We start from the raw sequence: 18,050 nt of genomic DNA on the forward strand, positions 1-18,050 counted from the left end.
TTCAAGCAAATAAATGATAACCCAAAACCAGAACCAGAACCAGAACCAGAACCGAACCCGGTTCCGATTGTAAAAGTGAAACGGTTTAGTGACGTGGTCTGACTCGGACAAGAAAATGTCTTTGTTTTGTACTGCGAGAAAACACCACATTATAAACATTTTCAAAACCTAAGCGTATAATGGGCTTGGGCCATCGAGTCAGCAAAAGGGCCCACCTATTCATTGGATAGTAGCTAGTAGAAGTAATGGCCTTCAAATGTCATATCCATAGACTTTTCCCCACCTACGTCCTTTGAACCATCAAAAAAATTCATTTCCATCCATCACTAGAAAATGTCTGGGATAACCGTGCAACAATATCTGATTACAATTCATAGCATTTATTATCATTAATAAAAATAAAAAAAAAGAAGAAAAGAAAAGAAAAAGGAAGGGTTCCCCCCCCCCCCAAACCCCCCTGCCCTTGCCCCTCAATTTGGTACTTGTCCATGCCATTGAGGCTGCTATGATTTGTGCTGGGTGGAGGGAGGCCAAACCATACCTCGGCCCAGTTGGCTCCTTCTAGGTTTTTAAAACCAAACCAATTTTCGAGCTAGGTGCAGTGGATTTCGGTTCAATCTTTGGGTCGTAAAAATCGATCGAAGAGAAATAGGTTTTGAATCGGCTAGAATACACAATTATGTACCTAGAAATCCATATAAGGATCGATCAAGCTTATCTATTAGTGTTGAGCTTGGCTTGGTCAATTTTGATAAGGGTAGACTTTATTGACCTCAATGGCTCTATCCAAGATTCCGGTGGCAAAACTATAGGTATATACATATGGTTTGAGTAGAGCCTAATCTTCTACTCGTCGACTCATGTTTTTCTCATTCTTCTTTGCTATACACTAGGAGGGGCTTACCTTTGTATTTTAATAAAAAAATTTAAGGAGATGTGTTTATTCTAATGTGAGATGGAGAAGTGTGGAAAAAAATACAAAAGTCTACTCTCTTCTACTCGTACTCGTCGAAAATATAAACCTGAGCCTTGATGGTGATGACCCCAACTAGGTCTAGGGCCAGGTCTAGGTGGGAGGAGGGATGCGATTTTCCAAACCCTGCACCTACCTGTCTGCCAAGTGGCAAGTGGCAGAAAGGTAATAAAAATGTGGGAAGAGTAACAAGACTAGAGGATGGTGGTGGTGATGCCATGATGGTGCTATAAAATGGAATAGTCGGGGAGTTGTGGCCACAGAGGCACGAGAGGGCTTTTAACCGCAAAACCGGTGCAAGTAATGGAATCGTGGCGGTCATGGGCATGCCGTTAGAATCTCCCTGCTTTTCGTTTCGATTCGTACAATCAAAGAACATACACAAAGCGAGGGAGATTCAGATTTCAGACTTAGGAGGAGGAAGCCTAAGCGGAGGAGGAGGAGGAGGAGCAGAGAGAAAGGAAAGAAAGAGTTAATAATATTGATACAAAGGAGATTTGATTTTGGGGTTATGTTTCTTCTATTCAGGCAACTGCGACACTCAATCTCTTGCTTCTTTACAAAACAGAGATTTTGAAGAAACCCAGGAAGAGCTTTCTTTCCTTGAAGAAATCCGAACCCCTCCTTGTAAGTATCTTCTTCCTTCTTCTACTTCTTCTTCCTTATTTCTTTCCTTTCCCCCCCTCCCTTTCCTCTTTCATCCTCCACTTCTCTCCTACTAATGTTGGTGTTTCTCTTTCTTCCATAGCGAAACACCTCTTTCCAGCTTCGTTCTTATCCGGGTTTATCTTAAATTTGCCTTTTCCTCTATTTCCTGTTTTGGGTACTTTGCTTTTCTCTGTTTTAGCCGTTTTTTCTGCCTTGTTGATGTGCTTTTCCCACTGGGGTTTCATCATTTCCTTCGTGGGCGTGCTTTTTGCTTCTCTTTGCTTCATTGATTTCTTCTGTTCTTGCTTGGTTCCTGATAAAGGTACTTCTCTTCATTCTTTTCTTTTCTTGTATTTCCTCTCGTTTCCTGATGCTTCCATTTTAATTCTGGATGCAGCTTCAGCTGCGCTTTTTAACTGGTAAATCCACCTGCTTCAATTCTCCTCTTTCTGATATATTTTATTTTTTTTTTTTTTGCTTTTTTGAGCTTTTTTTCGTTGGTTTTGTGAAACCTATCAAGTTCCATTCCATCTTTTTATGCTGGCGGAGGTAACTCCTTTCTTCTTGTTTTCGATGTTACTCTCAGATTCCCTAAATTCTGTCATTCTTCTAAATAATAATTATTTTATAGTTTTGAGGCGTGTTTGAAATTTGAATTGTGTTGGGTGTTTTCAGGATCGGTGAAATTAAAAGGTTTGCATAAAGGGTCTTTTCCTGGTTTATATACATCTTTCTTCTTCAGTTTTTTGTTGAGTGTTATCTGAAGATGGGGGATCACTTCGTATTGCTGGTTGATCGATTACTGACTGAGTCAACTCTGGAAGCTGCAATTGAGAGCAGAAACAGGTCTTTGCAAGCCAGTCCTTCGGTTGTTGAAGCCACAATTAAGGAATTTTCTCCCAATAATATGGACTTCAATTCGGGGTCATCTCCGGGGAAATTGGCGGAGTGCAGGATTTGCCAGGATGAGGATCAAGACTCAAACATGGAGACACCTTGCTCTTGCTGTGGCAGCTTAAAGGTTTATTTTATTTTATTTATATTTTTATTATTTCCATATCTGCTCACTGATTGAATTATCTATTCCTGTTTTAAAAGTTTGATTTGTTGCTTCTAGTATGCTGATTTCTTCTATCAATGCATTTTACATTTTTAAACTTTAATAAGCTTCAACTATTTACACTTTCCATCGAGGCAACCTTTTGTTTATGAAGTGTTCTGATTCTGCTTATGTTCACCTGTTAGAGTTATGTTCATGACTTCTTCTTTTGGTAAATTTCTGTTTCGGGCCTGAGGATTTTCCTACTAAATTTTTTATTGAATGCTGAGTTTAACCCAGAAGTCATAACAAACATAGCTTTGTTATGTTTAACCCTCCATCTTAATCTCAATTGGGGCAGGCCTTGGCTCAATGGTTGGTTGACCACAATTGTAAGCTTTGAAACAGTGTCCCAGCAAAAATTGTTGGGGGTAAGACTGCATAGGAAAACTTACCCCCCCCCCTCCCCCCACTGGGACTCTGCTTGTGTGGAGCCTTTGACCCTGGGTTCACTAGCTTTTATTCAATGATCATGTTGGAATCAGATCATTTCACGTGTTGGATGATAGATTTTCATAAAACAACAGACTCTAGTCTCAGTTGCTGACTTTAAAGTCTTGGTGGTTGAGGACTTTTTGTTTCCATATAAAATATGAACCTTGTCTTGATTGAATTGTTTAACCTGTTATGGTTCTCTTCATGGTATCCAATAGTTATGTAAAAATAGTAGGGGAACAAGTAAAGGGGTGCTTTTTAAAATAAACAAATAAACCCAAAAAAAAGGGCCACAATGGACAATCTCAGTCCTCTAAGCTTACAGAAGACACATTTGCTATTCATTTTGGGCTCAATTGCATGTGTGGAGAAGAGCTACAATATTTTGGTATTTTCTTTCCTTAGTCTACAGTCTTGAAAATATAGTGAGAGATATTTTTCTTATACCGTATAAAAGTAGCCTCATGTGCTGTACATTTTGTATATATATTTGAGGTCTACATTTTTCATCTTCCCTCTATCCTCAGCTCTAAGAAGAAACTTTGCTTCTGCCATTGCTTTAGTTTGTCAAGCATTAGCTTGTTGATAGTTTAAAATGTCTTTCCAGCCTAATATTTTGTTTATTCATTTTATTCTGACGTTTTCCTTTGTTGCATTAAATTTATCCTATGGATGTTTGATTACCTGTATTGGTTGTATCTAATTCTTGGTTGTTGCAGTATGCCCATCGCAGGTGTGTCCAGAGGTGGTGCAATGAGAAGGGTGACACGATGTGTGAGATATGTCACCAGGTGGGTTATTAATTTCATGGCTGCACATATATTCTTGTTGGTCTTTTACTTCTGTTCTTAATTGATTTTGTTTTATTTTTTCAAACTTGTGTCCTGAGTTTCTCTGATCACTGATTATCTTATTTTCTTTTCCATTGAATGTGGGTTTTCAGCAATTTAAGCCAGGTTATACAGCACCACCTAGGTTGTTCCATTATGGGAGCATTCCAATGAACTTCAGGTACCAATTGATTTAATTTTCCTGTTGTCTACATTTCACTGCCACAGGACAGGCCTTCTAGTTTCTACTGTTTGCATATCTTAGTTATGTGTTTGTCTGGTACTTCTGCCAGGGGTAATTGGGAGATTTCCAGAAGGGACCTGAATAATCCTCGATTTATAGCAATGGTTGCAACTGAACGTAACTTCTTGGATCCTGACTATGATGAGTACTCGGCCGCGACTTCAAGAAGTCTGCTGTGCTGCCGCACTGTAGCTATAATTGTATACTCTCTCTCTCTCTCTCTCTCTCTCTCTCTCTCTCTCTCTCTCTCTCTTAGTGTGTACAATGTTCAATTGTGATAATGATTCTTAGTTTTCTCTTTATCAGTATTTACCACAAAGACTCTTTTCTCTCCTCATTTAGTTTTCTTTTTCCCCTTCTTTTACCCAGTTCATGGTACTTCTAGTTCTAAGACATACACTACCAATTATAGCTAGTGGAGCTGTGGAATATTCCTTTCCACTATTAATGGTGAGTTTGCTGGCTTTACTTTAATCTTCTTCATTAAGAGTGAAAAATACTTCCCATTTTCAGTTGTTTCATTCCTTGATTGCTTTATCTGACAGTTGTTAGTATTGAGAACTGCTGGTATTCTTCTTCCAATTTATATAATGGTGAAGGCAGTAATGGCAGTACGACGTCGGCGACAGCAACAGGTATTATCAGTCACTTGTTTCTTTGGACTTCTACCACCACCACCACCACCACCATTGATTTTCTAATGAAATTACATTGTTCTTCCAACTTGTTGATGCAGGATGCTCTAACGTCCGGTACAGATTCTGATGAAGAAAATGAACAGCCTAATCTACAGCCACAACCCCACATCATTCGTATTCACTAACCTTTCATGCTGTTGAAATCTATATAGGTTGGTGAAAGAATGAAAAAGGAAAGGATATAATAGTTGATGAGAGTCAGCTTTCTAATTCCAAACCATATGATGTGAAGTACTTACTTAAGGTGAGAGAAGGCAATCATCCTCAAGCCAACATCAAAATATGGGATGAGAAGAAAGCTAGATGATTTGAATATGGGTGTTCCTATCAGTTAAATAATGCGTGACTGAGTTTTTCGCTTACAGTGACTTGAAAGTGTCCTCTTGGCGATACATTCAGCAAGCAACTTCTACGTGGATTTTCAGTTATAGTTCCAGTTAGTTTTTCAGATACATGCGCACTGTTTTTCATCTAAAAGCTGAAAAAATGTATACCAGAATATGATATGTATGTATAGTCTTGTGTAAGAATATCAGCCACAAATCAAAGATGAAGGGCTATTTCTGTATATACTTTGTTTGATTGAATTCCCAAATGGGATTTGTGATAAACTTGGGGACCTGTCGTATTCTTGACCCTCTTGAGTTATATCATATCCACTTTAAAAACTTGTCTTCCAATTTCCTGATGCAGAACAGAACACCATGCAGAGGGAGACATGAAAGAAGAACAAGATCCCGTTGCAAGTTGAGCTATAAAAAAAAGGGCTTAGAGGAAACTTGAGTTGTTAGACGTTGGTATCAACGTTGATGGCCTTCAATGCTAATACAATATATCTTCCATCCTATCCAGATCGTCATCTTCATGTCTTTCGTAGAAGCATCAATGAAAGCAACTCTCAACGTGTGATGAATCATTCTGGAATTGTTTAAACTTGACCACATTAATGGAGATGATGGTCAAAATGCAAATCTTAACCAACTTCACCAGATCTAACCATCAATGCCAATATACCATGTCTTGACAATTCTGACGTCCCCTGTTTTACATATGCATATTTTATCAGGAATCCCATTCACTCTCTGAATCATCGCCAGATATGATATTATAATCAATACCTTCTGCAGGGGCCATGAAAATGGCTTTTGGTAGGGTGAAGGCATGGAGCCAAATTTTTCAGCAAGGGAAGGGAGCAACATGGTTTGCTCTTGGAAATCTTAGTCTGTGGATGGACCCATGGTTGCAATTTGTGGTTTGGCGTTGTGTGAATAATGCCTTGTTCAATAATGATCCAAGATGAGGTGTATTTCACTATTCTATTAAGAATCATATCTAGTGTATCCAAGGATTGGTTGCTTCAGTTGGCAATAATCCAAAACTTCTTTCTTATAAAGAGGTTACATTTTGACTCTTGCTAGTGATATTATATGTAATAGTTTCTACTCAACACACAACATATATACATAAAATGGTCAGCTCCATTAAGAAAAGAGTCGCAGTCAATGCACAGGTTTTGGGATGGGTCAAATGCACACAAAAGAGCTTGTTTTCATGACTATTAAGTGTTTTTTTCAGAGTCATACATAAAAAAACAAGTGTTCTTGTCACAGAAATATGACATCCCCTGCTATTTTGAAGGAGATTTCTATGGCTATTTTGAAGGAGATTTCTCGTGCGATTAACCTGGAACTGGAACTGGAAGGCCTTGGAATCCTGATCGATCGATGACTGCTGAGCTTAGGGGGTGATCGCTCAGAGAGATTGATTGGGCACTTATGATATGAATCAGAAAGAACCGCATTAAATACAGCATGTTTCAGGAGATTTGGCGAACAATAGGAAACATGCAACCACTACTGTCCGTCTGTACCTAGGCTGACCAAGACTATGTAATAAAAAGATGATCAAACAGTTGAGAGTTAAATGGCGGGATTTACTTGTAAATATCGCTTTTTATTTTTACATTTTAAGGGTTTAAAATTTAAAAATTTACAAAATTAAGTCCCTCATATATCCGACTCCAAAATCCCTCTCTCATTTTGCCTATTCAGATCGACATGAATCAAAGCACTCCGTTGACAAATCTCGAATTGATTCGATTATTCAAAATGATTTGTGCTATGGTATCATGGTACGACAGTGAGAGATTGCTCTGTTGAATTGACCACACTACAAGAAATTTTAAACATTAGTAGGATGCATTGTCACAATAAAGTCAACATTTTACAAAAATTGTGTTCATGTACATGGTTAGGTTCGGTCTAAATACTAGAAATTAAGAGAGGAAGAATATTTATGAGGTATGTTCCTATTATGATTTGCTATTTTTTATTTCTAGCGGTTCAAAATTAATACTAGTTATTGTTTTTCTTTCCTTGTTCATTCTCTTCTTTTCCTAAATAGAAAGCTTGGGAAGTGGTCTAAGTGCCTCCCAAGAATTTATTAATATGGGCTTTATGATGTGGATGGCTGAAATACGGTTCATTTGTTTAGCATTGGCATTATCTTTTCAGCTCTTTGGCAGCCCATCAATGCCCTTGAAGATGTTGAGAAGGTATTCCAAAAAACAAGTTGCTCTTTATTGTACTTAATTGATTGTTAAGCATCAAGTCAATTATAATTTCCTAACAAGTATGAATTTCTTTTGATTTTTCATTGAATCTCATTGAATCTTGGACTAATTTCTTCTTGTTGAGAGTTTACTTGGTTTTGTTTCGCTGGCTATGGAGTGTCTTCCCATTAAAGTCATAAGAAATATACTTTCTGGGCTATTTTTTCTTTGTTATATATTGATAACATACTTCTAGCACTACGTGTCCATCGACTAAAAATGTATGCTTCAGAAATAAACTTAATGTCCAATATGTCTAACATCATCAACACATGACAACATAGTATGTCTATTGATTCAAACTTTTTGCATCTACATTCAACAGTGAAAACCTGTGGATTATATTTTACTTGATATTCTTTCTCTGACTTCTATATCCCAATAACATATTCCCACACTTTTGTATATTCAATCAACTATTTTTATGGCACAAAGACACCTAAGCATACTCAGTTTAGAAGAGGTCAAATATTTTGGGAGTGTACAATGTTACTGCCTGACACATAATAGGGGAAAGTTCATGTTTATTCATTGGTCTCTTATTTCGGGCATTACATTCGGCCTTCATTAATTTTCACGCTATGATTATACTATTCTTATAAATTTTTCTAGGAAGTGTATAATGTGCATAATACACTTTATGTGCTCTTTCATGTCAGCATTTAAGCTATCACTTAATTGTAGACTCCCTATTCCTCTTGTGAATGTATATTTCATGTAACACCTCACCCACTTGTGTTTTAGTTTGTAAACACGATTCAACCATAAATTATCTCCAACCACATAGTACGAGCTAAAGGAGTTTCTCCATGTAGTCTCAAAATCTAGTTCATCTTTGTACTTATACATACACTTCAAAAGTATTGGTAGTAAACTTGTTACATCCTTTCTTAAGTTCCCTAAATGCTTGATTGCATTTTGCATTATGTGCCATAAACATAAACCATAAAATGTTCCACTAAAAAATCCATAGAGATTGCCAATATCATAGCGGCATCTTGATCGGTAAAAATTACTTTGGGTTCTTTTTGTGTATGAGTTTTCAAAATTGTTTTGAATAACTATTGAAAGGATTTTTTTGTCTCATTATACAAAAGAGCTGCTCCAAATCCATATTTCTTTGTGATGATTAAAACCAGAGAAAATACTAAAAGACATGTTTTTCTTATTTGTACTGAATGTGGTATCAAAGGTAATAACATCACTAAATAATGTATAATCAATTAACATCTTTGCATCAACCCAAAATATGTTTGTAATCAACTCATCAACATCCAATTGCATAGTATAAAAAAAGGATGGATTAGCCCTAACTCCATTTCCAAAATATCGAAGCATGCTCCCCACTTCACTATAATGCAATTCTCCTTTATGTCGGTTGGTTTGTAAATAATTGTAATGATATGAGGGAATATAACCAAAGTTATGATTACCATTATCCTGTGCACCCATGTATGAGATCATGTCCTTGCTTTTAATCCTAACTTTATTAGCTAAATCAACTTCATATGGTTGTGCCTCCAAGATTTTACGTTGTGAACGCATCATGTGAGTGGTAGATGGCGTGTGCAACTCATGATTATAAGTTTCAACAAAATTGAAGCATTCTCATGCGAACTTCACAATTAGTCCTTATCTCCCCTCTTGGATTCTTTACTGTAGGTCTGTCATACTAATCTTCCATCTTCAAACCTTGTTTCAAGCATGCAAACCTCTTAGATGTTAGCTTTGAGCTATCAGCTGGATTTTTGTGTGCATATTGTCTTTTAATACTAAAGCTTATCATATAACTATAAGAATTGTAGAACTGATAAGCATCTTCTTCAAAATTAAATTGCATGCCAATATTGGGCTTAATTTTGGCAACTCTATCCATTTCAGTATTCAACATCCTTCAACATCCTTCACTTAACTTCTTTTTCCCAAAGTATTTGAATATGATAAGCCTTCACCATAAAAGAATAATGCATAAAACTAAACCCAGAAAGTATATTTACTATGACTTCAATGGGATGTCACTCCATAACCAGTGGAACAAAACCAAGTAAACTCTCAACAAGAAGATACTAGTCCGAGATTCAATGGGATTCAATGAAAAATCAAAAGAAATTCATACTTACCAGGAAATAAATGCCACAGATTGGAGAGGGAAAATGTCGTTTTTTAGCAACCCACCAAGCTGACCGTCTGGTCCTATTGAACCTACCTTAAAACTAAATGCCTACTAGCCCCTGTTTTGACGAATCATATATTTAATTATCAATAAATTGCAATATGAAATCAATTATCCAAATTTAATTCGACACATCCAAATACAAAACAAGTGAATTGAAAAATAAATCCTCTTGGCGCATACATGCATGCTTAGATAATCATTTCTTAGCATAAAAGTTAGTCAATGGTATAATAGTCTTAGATACGCAAACAAGCCACCATAGGGTATGCATAATAATTAACTTCATACTTAATAATCAATGAAGTACAATAAATAGCAATTGTTTTTTGGAATACCTTCTCAACATCTTCTAGGAAATTGATGGGTTGCCAAAGAGATGAAAAAGGTAATGCTGAACAAATGAACTGTATTTCCAATATTAATAAATTGTTTGGGAGGCACTTGGACTACTTTCCAGCCTTTCTATTCATGAATATTGGAAGAAAAGGAACAAGGAAAGAAAAACATTAACCAGTATTAATTTTGAACTGCTAGTAATATAATATATTAGAAGTTACATATCAAATGGAAATCAAAATAATTTAGACAAGACTGGGAAATCAACTGCAAACAAAGGGCAAAGGTTGTAGGTCGTTTTTTGAACATGAAGTATCAACAAAAAGTAGCAAATCATAACATGAACATACCTCATAAGTATTCTTCTTCTCTTACTTAATTTCTAGTATTTAGACTGAACCTAACCATGTACATGAACACAATTTTTGTAAAATTTTGACTTGATATGACAATGCATCCTGCTGATGTTTAAAATTTCTCATGTTGTGGTGAATTCAACAGAGCAATCTCTCACCACCATACTGTAACACCATAGCGCAAATCATTTTGAAAATTTCCACAAATTTAAAGATAACCATAATCTCCTGTTGAAGCCAAGATAACATTTCACCCCTGTCTCACAGCGCGACCAGTAAGCCACCGTAAAGGGTAAGAGCCCAATATATAATCCATGACCACGGAAGAAGGAGGTAAGCTCTAGAGACTCCGTCATTCATTATTTAGCTTCTAACCCTTAAGAGCATGATCTTCATCATCTCTTGGGGTCCTATCTCTTGAATGAAGTCTACTATTTGCTGGCCTGGACTAACTTGATCGTCGAATTGGCTTCCCGTCCTCAGAAGCGGCCCACTTTCACCTTATCTTTGGTCTCAGGAATCAAGGCTGGATCTGGAACAAATGTTGAAGCCAAAATAACATTTCTTGCATCAACACCTCCACAACAATATCAAAATATTCTCTGCAATTTGAGTTGGGCAATCAAATCTTCTAATAGAAATCCTAATTCCAAGCAAGAAAATAAAATCTCAAATTCACAGAAAAACAGATGAGAAATGAAAAGACAAAGTCGCTAATACCTGAGCAGTCCTATTGATTTCTACATCCTTCTTTCATGAGGTTCAAGTCAAGTTTTTAAAACTAATTTACTTGCTTTGTGTTGGTTTTCTTTCTGTTTAAGGTTGACTCATCGGAGAAAATTTGTTTTCACCTTATTTGCTATGGGTTTGTGCAAACAAGCCATAAGATAGTTCTTTGGCGCTAGCGTTGAACCTAATCAAACAAACCTAAAAAGGAAAATGAAAAAACAAATGTAGAGATGCAATCAGAAAGAGAAACTCACCAAATCCAACGATTCTTCTTGGTGCAGATCAATCGCGAAGTACTGACCTTCGAGTTGGTGGGAGAATCGTCAATTGTGATGAATCGAAACCTAGAAAGGTTAAATGAAGATTAAGAAGGAATGACCTTCGAGTTGGTGGGAGAATCGTCAATTCTAACGAATTGAAATCCAGAAAGGCTAAATGAGCATTTTGAATAATTGAATCGATTCGAGATTTGTCACCGGAGTGCTCTGATTTGCGTTGATCTGAGAAGATAAAATTAGAGAGGGATTTGGGAGTTGGGTATATGAGGGACCTAATTTTTAAACTTTAAACCCTTAAAATGTAAAAATAAAAATTGATATTTACAAGTAAACCCCTGCTTTTTAACTCTCAATTGTTCGATCATCTTTTTATTACGTGGCACAATCAGGACCGTCCACAGCATCTAGCAATGACTGCTGCCAAGGTTTAAAGTATCCCACGATACCACGATACTAGCCGACGATCCATATGACCCAACCGACGAACACCGCGCCCTATTGAATTACCTAAATACATTAGCCAGAGCGATACAATACTCGATACAAGACGATACATCTCTTAAAATCACCTGACCGATACGATACTCGATACCGATACTTTAAACCTTGGCTGCTGCAAATAAAAATCCCCTTTAAATGCTTGTCAAAGTTATACACGTACTACTGTTATTTTTACCTTCATTCCCCCCACACTTAAATGCATTGTTTGTTTGCAAAGATGGGGTAGGAGAAAAAAAATGAAAAAAAATAAACATGTGAGTCTCATATGTAATCGGTGGAAGAAAAGCAAATGAAATTAATGAATTTTAGGAAAAAAATATTAAATGTGGGTCCACTTATTTATTTTCTACACTTTTTCACAAAATCCTATATATAATTGTAGAATTTTGAAAAAGTCATGGGAAAAAATAGTTAGTATGTCACCTCAGCAAATAAGCTTCCTTAAATAAACTATACTTTTAAAATTTTAAGAAAAAATTGTTTTTACAAAACTTTTTTTCACCCTTTTTGTCTTCTCACCCCACCTTTATTCTAGCAAACAAATGGTACCTAAATATTTTTTTAATCTGACTTGAGCTTTAAAGATGACTCACTGATTTCAACGGTTAGCCCACTTTAACAAGGCATCTTTTGAACAGTTTTGGCATTCAACGATTCAAAGCTTTGTCTCAATTCATCAACAAGATTAGATTTGACAGTAATACAACACAATACAATAAAATTCAATCCTAATAGACCAAACTGCAAAGACAATAATAACATTAATAGAAAATTTAACAGTTTGGGAATAATTGCAATGTTCCTTGATAGAGGGAAGTCTAATAGTATTTTTCCAACTAAGAAAGTAGGGAAGTGACATTAATCTAGATAAGAAGGGAGGACTTATTATGACAACATGAACCTAAAGAGAAAGTGTTAAGTCTATTATAAGAAACTTAGTTCAAAACCCAAATGTAAGGGTATTTTTATTTGTATTAGCAAATACGAAGTAAACACATCCTCATTCTATCGATAAAAACAACATGTTAGTGTAAATTAGAGTAACAACCACAGCTATAATGGATCACGCATTTTACACACAAGCTTTTTAACGTGGAAAAACCCGCAAATAGAAAAAACCACAGGACCGTTATCGGAGTTCATCCAAACTTCCACTATTATCAACAAATAATAACAATGGGAACACAATCAATAATCCTCTTTGGATAACACTAGAGGAATACAATTTCACAACCATATCATCTAACAAATGGAAATCAGAGAGAATGGAAAAAAGTCATAAGAAGCTTCCGTGAACTGTGGTAGAATGATATTCAGACCGTTAGATGTGAAGAGTTAGGCGCCATGACCATTCCTTTCAAATCTCACTTCATTACGATAACATATCACCGTCGGATTTGCTGGAGAAACCAAAGAGCAGCTTTCTTCTTCTTCTTCCTCACGCTTCTATAATCTCTCTCCTCTTTCTCAGCTTTTTCTTTCTCTCTCTCGTGTGTGCAACCAGCACTCTTTATTTTTATTTTTTTTAGTAAAGCGACTAACACTGTCATCTCACCTCATTTCACGCGGCTGCAGTGTTTTTTTTTTTTTTTTTTTTAAATTACTAAAAGTAGTTAGAACTGTTACAACTTCTTATCCGGAAAGACCCATCAGCCGGATTTTTAGGGAAAGAAATTAACCTATTACTATGTGTGTCCGTAATTAAAGTTTATAGAAGGGTGGAGATTTAAAGTTACAAACCTAAATACTATTTATTTCAAGAAGAATTTTAACCAAAATTGGAGTATGAATGAATAGCCATATGGACTGATCATAGTAATTGCACTACTATCGGTTGATTGCACCATATTTCTTGAAAGCTGCCTCTATTTCATCTCTATTTTATGCGTCTATTTCATCCCCACGCTCCAGGTTGATTATCCTAGAAATTTTCTCGTAGAAATTTGTGATGTATCCCTAAACATAATAAAATTCTAAGATTAGTATTATAAATTACCTTTACTTTATTAGAGAAATAATTGCGTTCATGATTGGATATACTTACTAAATCCACAAAGCCGTTCATGATTGGATATACTTACTAAATCCACAAAGCCATTCAAGAGAAAAAGCATTAAAAAACACTGTTTGCTTTTTCTTTTTCCTTTTTGTTTGTCTGCTATTGATTTCTTTGATTTCTTGTCTTCCACTAAGTGATTATTTTATTCTTCTTTTCAGGAAATGTGGATGTACATGGGTAGTGGGCCGGACCCAACAATGGGAGAGGTTCAGGCCTGCAAGTCTGGCAGCGCGAGAAAGCTAGCTTCTGTCTGAATAAGTCTAGCATGATCCCTGCGTAGCTACAACAGAGAATAGCGGGAGAAGACAGAAGAGGAAGACCCGTGCTTCAACTTTCGGGAAGAAGGACAAGAGGACTGGCGATCCAAAGGAAAAATCAACATAAGAAAATTATTCCAGGCTACAAATCCACATCAATCGAAGTTTAAAACACCAAAAGCGATCAAACCTTCCATTCAATTAACTTAAACAAGACTACTGGTATACATAAGACTACCAGCCATACATACATAAAAAAACCTTGGAACTTAAGAGACTCATAAACATAAAGATATGATCACGTACGGTACCTGTAGTGATCTTCAAAAGAAACTAACGTAAGGAAAACAACTGAAAAAAAAACTCAGATCTGCCCTAATAATAAACAGAATCAGAATCAGAATCAGAATCATAGTAGGTGATGCGGGAATTGTTGTCGTAGTTCCGGTGGTTGTCGTAGTTGATGCTGGAATTGTTGTCGTAGTTCCGGTGGTTGTCGTAGGTGATGCTGGAATTGTTGTCGTAGTTCCGGTGGTTGTCGTAGTTGATGCTGGAATTGTTGTCGTAGTTCCGGTGGTTGTCGTAGGTGATGCTGGAATTGTTGTCGTAGTTCCGGTGGTTGTCGTAGGTGACAGTTCGGAACTTCTCCTCCACTGTGTACTCGTTGTAACCTCTGGAATTGCCAACCTTGTAAGTGTCTGTGACCTTGTAGTCTTTCTTGTAGCCTTGGCCACCACGACCAAAAGACCCAGAAGAGTAAGTCTCCTTGGAAGTATGGTTGTCATAGCTTCCATCTTGTTTGTTGTAGTAGTTGTTCTTGGTGGTCAGAGACTGCTCTCCTTCCGACCGAGATGCAGTGGTCTTGGTAGTCCATGACGGTTTGCTTTCCTCCACCTCCACTAATACCAGGTAAGCCACTTCCTCTTCCTGTTTCTGATTCTTCGACATTCTCACACAGCAACACAGGACACACAGAATTGCAACAGGAAGAAAAAGAAAATCAAGCAAGAAGGGATCGAAGAACTTCACTGTGAGATGAGTATGGAATCTCTTTCTTTTGGTCCTATTTATAGATGAAAGTGAAACTCATGAAACTATGAAAGGTTAGGGCTCTTTCTTTATTTTATTTTTTTTTTTGGAATGAGGTTCATCCGGGCCAGCTTGCACGTACCAAGGATTCGAACTCTGACTTCTTACGTGGAAGCGTTGGTCTTTGCCAACTGAGCCACCGGGGTTGATGAAAAGTTGTTGTGCGAGGATCTGATGGTGCACAACGTATAATATGCCACGTGGCATATTAAGATCTAATGGTGAAAAATATTTGGGGAATGTTTTTGTTCTACCATTCCTTTTGGGTTGATTTTCCAACTAAAGTTCCTTTAGGTTGCATTTGTTTGCTGGAATAAGAGTGGCATGGGAAAATTTTAAAAAAAAGTGTAGATTTCTTACTTTGCCCTTAAATCTCAAAATTATAGATTGTTTGATTACTTAGGGTGGAAAAGTGAGAGTAGGGGTGCAAGTTGGCCCCGGCGCCAACCAATAGGGCGGGAAAATTGGCCCAGGGCGGGTTAGGCCAAAATACGGCTCGAACAGGGCCAAGGGCGGGCCGGGAACCTCAGCTCGCCAGTCCATCCCAACCCGCCCCGATTCTAGCCCCGATTTAGCCCCGATGGCCCGATCTGACCCTAATCTTGACTCGATTCGACCCGATTTGACCCCGATCTTGGTCCCGATATTAGCCCTAATCTGGCCTGATTTGAGTCGGACCCTCCACCCATATGGAGATGAATTAATATAATCCACAGGGTGAATATTTGACCCCGTCAAATTATTAAAAACATGATGATGTTTGTAAAAATTAATAAAAATAAAATATCTTCATTAGTAATGTGGAAGCATCCACCGATCGGCCCGACCCGACCCAATGGCTCTAGTCTTAATGTAATTGACCCTCATTATGTATTAGATTACCCTAATCTCACATAACATGATATAACTATAAGTCTCGACTTGACCTTAGTCATTTGATAATATTAGACTATGAGTTCAAATATTATTGAAGATCATTTAATTTTGAATTAAGTCAATAGTCCAAAAATCATTGATTGGACTAAGGCGAGATAATAATTATAAATAATAAAAGCTAGATATAGAGAATATATCTAACAAACTACACCCCAACCTCACAGAATATGACATCCTTGCCTCCAAGGAGAGAATATTATTAAGGAGGTAGCAAATAACTAAAAAAACAACCACGAAAAAATATCAAACAAAACGGATACGTAACAAAGGAAAGAGAATAAGGATACAATGGGAGGGGCTCAACCATCATCAAAGCAATGAGAGACCAAAGATCAATATAAAAATGGAGAGAAAATGTTAAAGCAAACACAAAGATAACATGTATAAGCGAAACAACAGAAAAAACATGATACAACAAAAAAAAAAAAAAAAAAAAAAAAAAAAAAGAAAAAAAAAAAGAAAAGACAGGCCAAGAAAGACCAAAAAGAGGGCCAAGAAGGAAAGGGCAAGGACAAGGCAAAGGAAGAGGGCAGGGACAGGGAAAGGGCGGAAGGGCGGAAAGGAGCCACCGCGCAAGGGGGGAAGGGGGCGGGAGGGCAGGGTCAGGAAAGCGAACAGGGGGAGGGGATATAACATATAGGGTTGGGTTGGGCGCCGTCCCTAAGTGATAGTGTACATCAGCCCAACTATTCCACCCCAAGCCATTTTAAAACCCCACAAATTTGGGGGGATTTTGTGAAAAAGTTTGGAAAAGTAAAATGTAGGACCCACTACTATCACTTTTTCACAAACCATTTTCTTTCCTTTCTTTCTCCCTCACCCCACTATACATGGGGCCCACATGTTTTTTTGTTCCACCCCTTTTTCCAACCCCACCTGAGCAAACAAGGAAGATGAAACAGACGTTGTTTGCATCAATGGGTTTCCTCCGATTTACTGTCCTAATCCCAAATTTAAACAAAGCCCTAGCCTCTTGCTCTTCTTCATCCTCGTGCCACCCAAACACGGAAAATCTGAACCTAATGGTTCCGTTTAGGAGTGTAAACAGATTGGATTTGAATCAAAAGTAGTAATACCATATTTGCATCCTATTATATTCGGATAATTTCATAATCTATTTTCGGATGGATTCAGTCGAATTTAGATGATAATCCGATAATTATTTTCTTCAGTAAATTTTTCTAAATGGGTATGTATATATATTAGTATATTACATATAAGTTTATAACTATCTGTTGACATCTTTACCATTTTATTTGTGAGGATAAGTTTGAAATTTAATAATTTAACAATTTTGGTAGTTATTTTAATAAAAAGTCTTAAAAATAATAACATATCTCAAGTAAAAATTATAAAATAAAAAAAAATAAATCCAAATAAGTAATTTAATTGGATAATTTTATTGGATTTCGATTATCCATTTACACTCCTAGTTCTGTCAGTGGTAGCGGAGGTATCAATGAAGTCCAAGTGGATAGTTAATTGAAATTGCAAACAAATGGGTTTTTCTGATTGTTTGAGAAAATAAATCGCTTGAGATCTAATACAAGAGGTGGAGAGAAATTGAATCGATTCTAACCAGTAAACACACGGGAATCCAAACACAATGGTTCCGTCAGTGGTAGTGGCTTTGCAAGCCTTTTAAAAGTGTCTATGACTTCAGGGCAAAGCCTTGGAACCAAGATTGTCAACAAAAAAAAACAAACAAAAGTGTCTATGACTTTATAGTCACATGATTCTTTGCTTTAGGTGCAAAATAAATGATTTCATGGAAAAACCTCAATAGGTGGTGTTT

General features: G+C 36.8%; 1 protein-coding gene across 2 annotated transcripts; it reads left to right on the top strand.

Annotated features, from left to right (window-relative positions):
• Nucleotides 1-1,220: 1,220 nt before the first annotated feature.
• LOC149024617 (RING/FYVE/PHD zinc finger superfamily protein) lies at nucleotides 1,221-5,957 on the top strand. 2 transcript variants are annotated; one of them, XM_089144838.1, is made up of 8 exons: nucleotides 1,221-1,600; nucleotides 2,297-2,642; nucleotides 3,875-3,946; nucleotides 4,099-4,166; nucleotides 4,279-4,429; nucleotides 4,599-4,679; nucleotides 4,775-4,864; nucleotides 4,966-5,957. In XM_089144838.1, the coding sequence occupies exons 2-8, from the start codon at nucleotides 2,388-2,390 to the stop codon at nucleotides 5,050-5,052; spliced, it is 804 nt and encodes a 267-aa protein (XP_089000964.1). In that variant the 5' UTR covers nucleotides 1,221-1,600; nucleotides 2,297-2,387; the 3' UTR covers nucleotides 5,053-5,957. The 2 variants fall into 2 exon arrangements, with proteins under 2 accessions (XP_089000964.1, XP_089000965.1); XM_089144839.1 differs by lacking the exon at nucleotides 1,221-1,600 and adding an exon at nucleotides 1,641-2,170.
• Nucleotides 5,958-18,050: the final 12,093 nt, after the last annotated feature.

Source organism: Hakea prostrata, chromosome 2, assembly GCF_041222555.1.
Source record: "Hakea prostrata isolate BN-2017 chromosome 2, UWA_Hpros_2, whole genome shotgun sequence".
Classification (NCBI taxonomy): Eukaryota; Viridiplantae; Streptophyta; class Magnoliopsida; order Proteales; family Proteaceae; genus Hakea; species Hakea prostrata.

What these genes read in the sequence shown, in the direction of transcription:
- LOC149024617 (XM_089144838.1), top strand. Translation starts at nt 2,388, where the DNA reads ATGGGGGATCACTTCGTATTGCTGGTTGATCGATTACTGACTGAGTCA. An exon ending in CTTGCTGTGGCAGCTTAAAG is followed by an intron (nt 2,643 to 3,874) that starts GTTTATTTTATT and finishes TGGTTGTTGCAG; the next exon opens with TATGCCCATCGCAGGTGTGT. An exon ending in GCCGCACTGTAGCTATAATT is followed by an intron (nt 4,430 to 4,598) that starts GTATACTCTCTC and finishes TCTTTTACCCAG; the next exon opens with TTCATGGTACTTCTAGTTCT.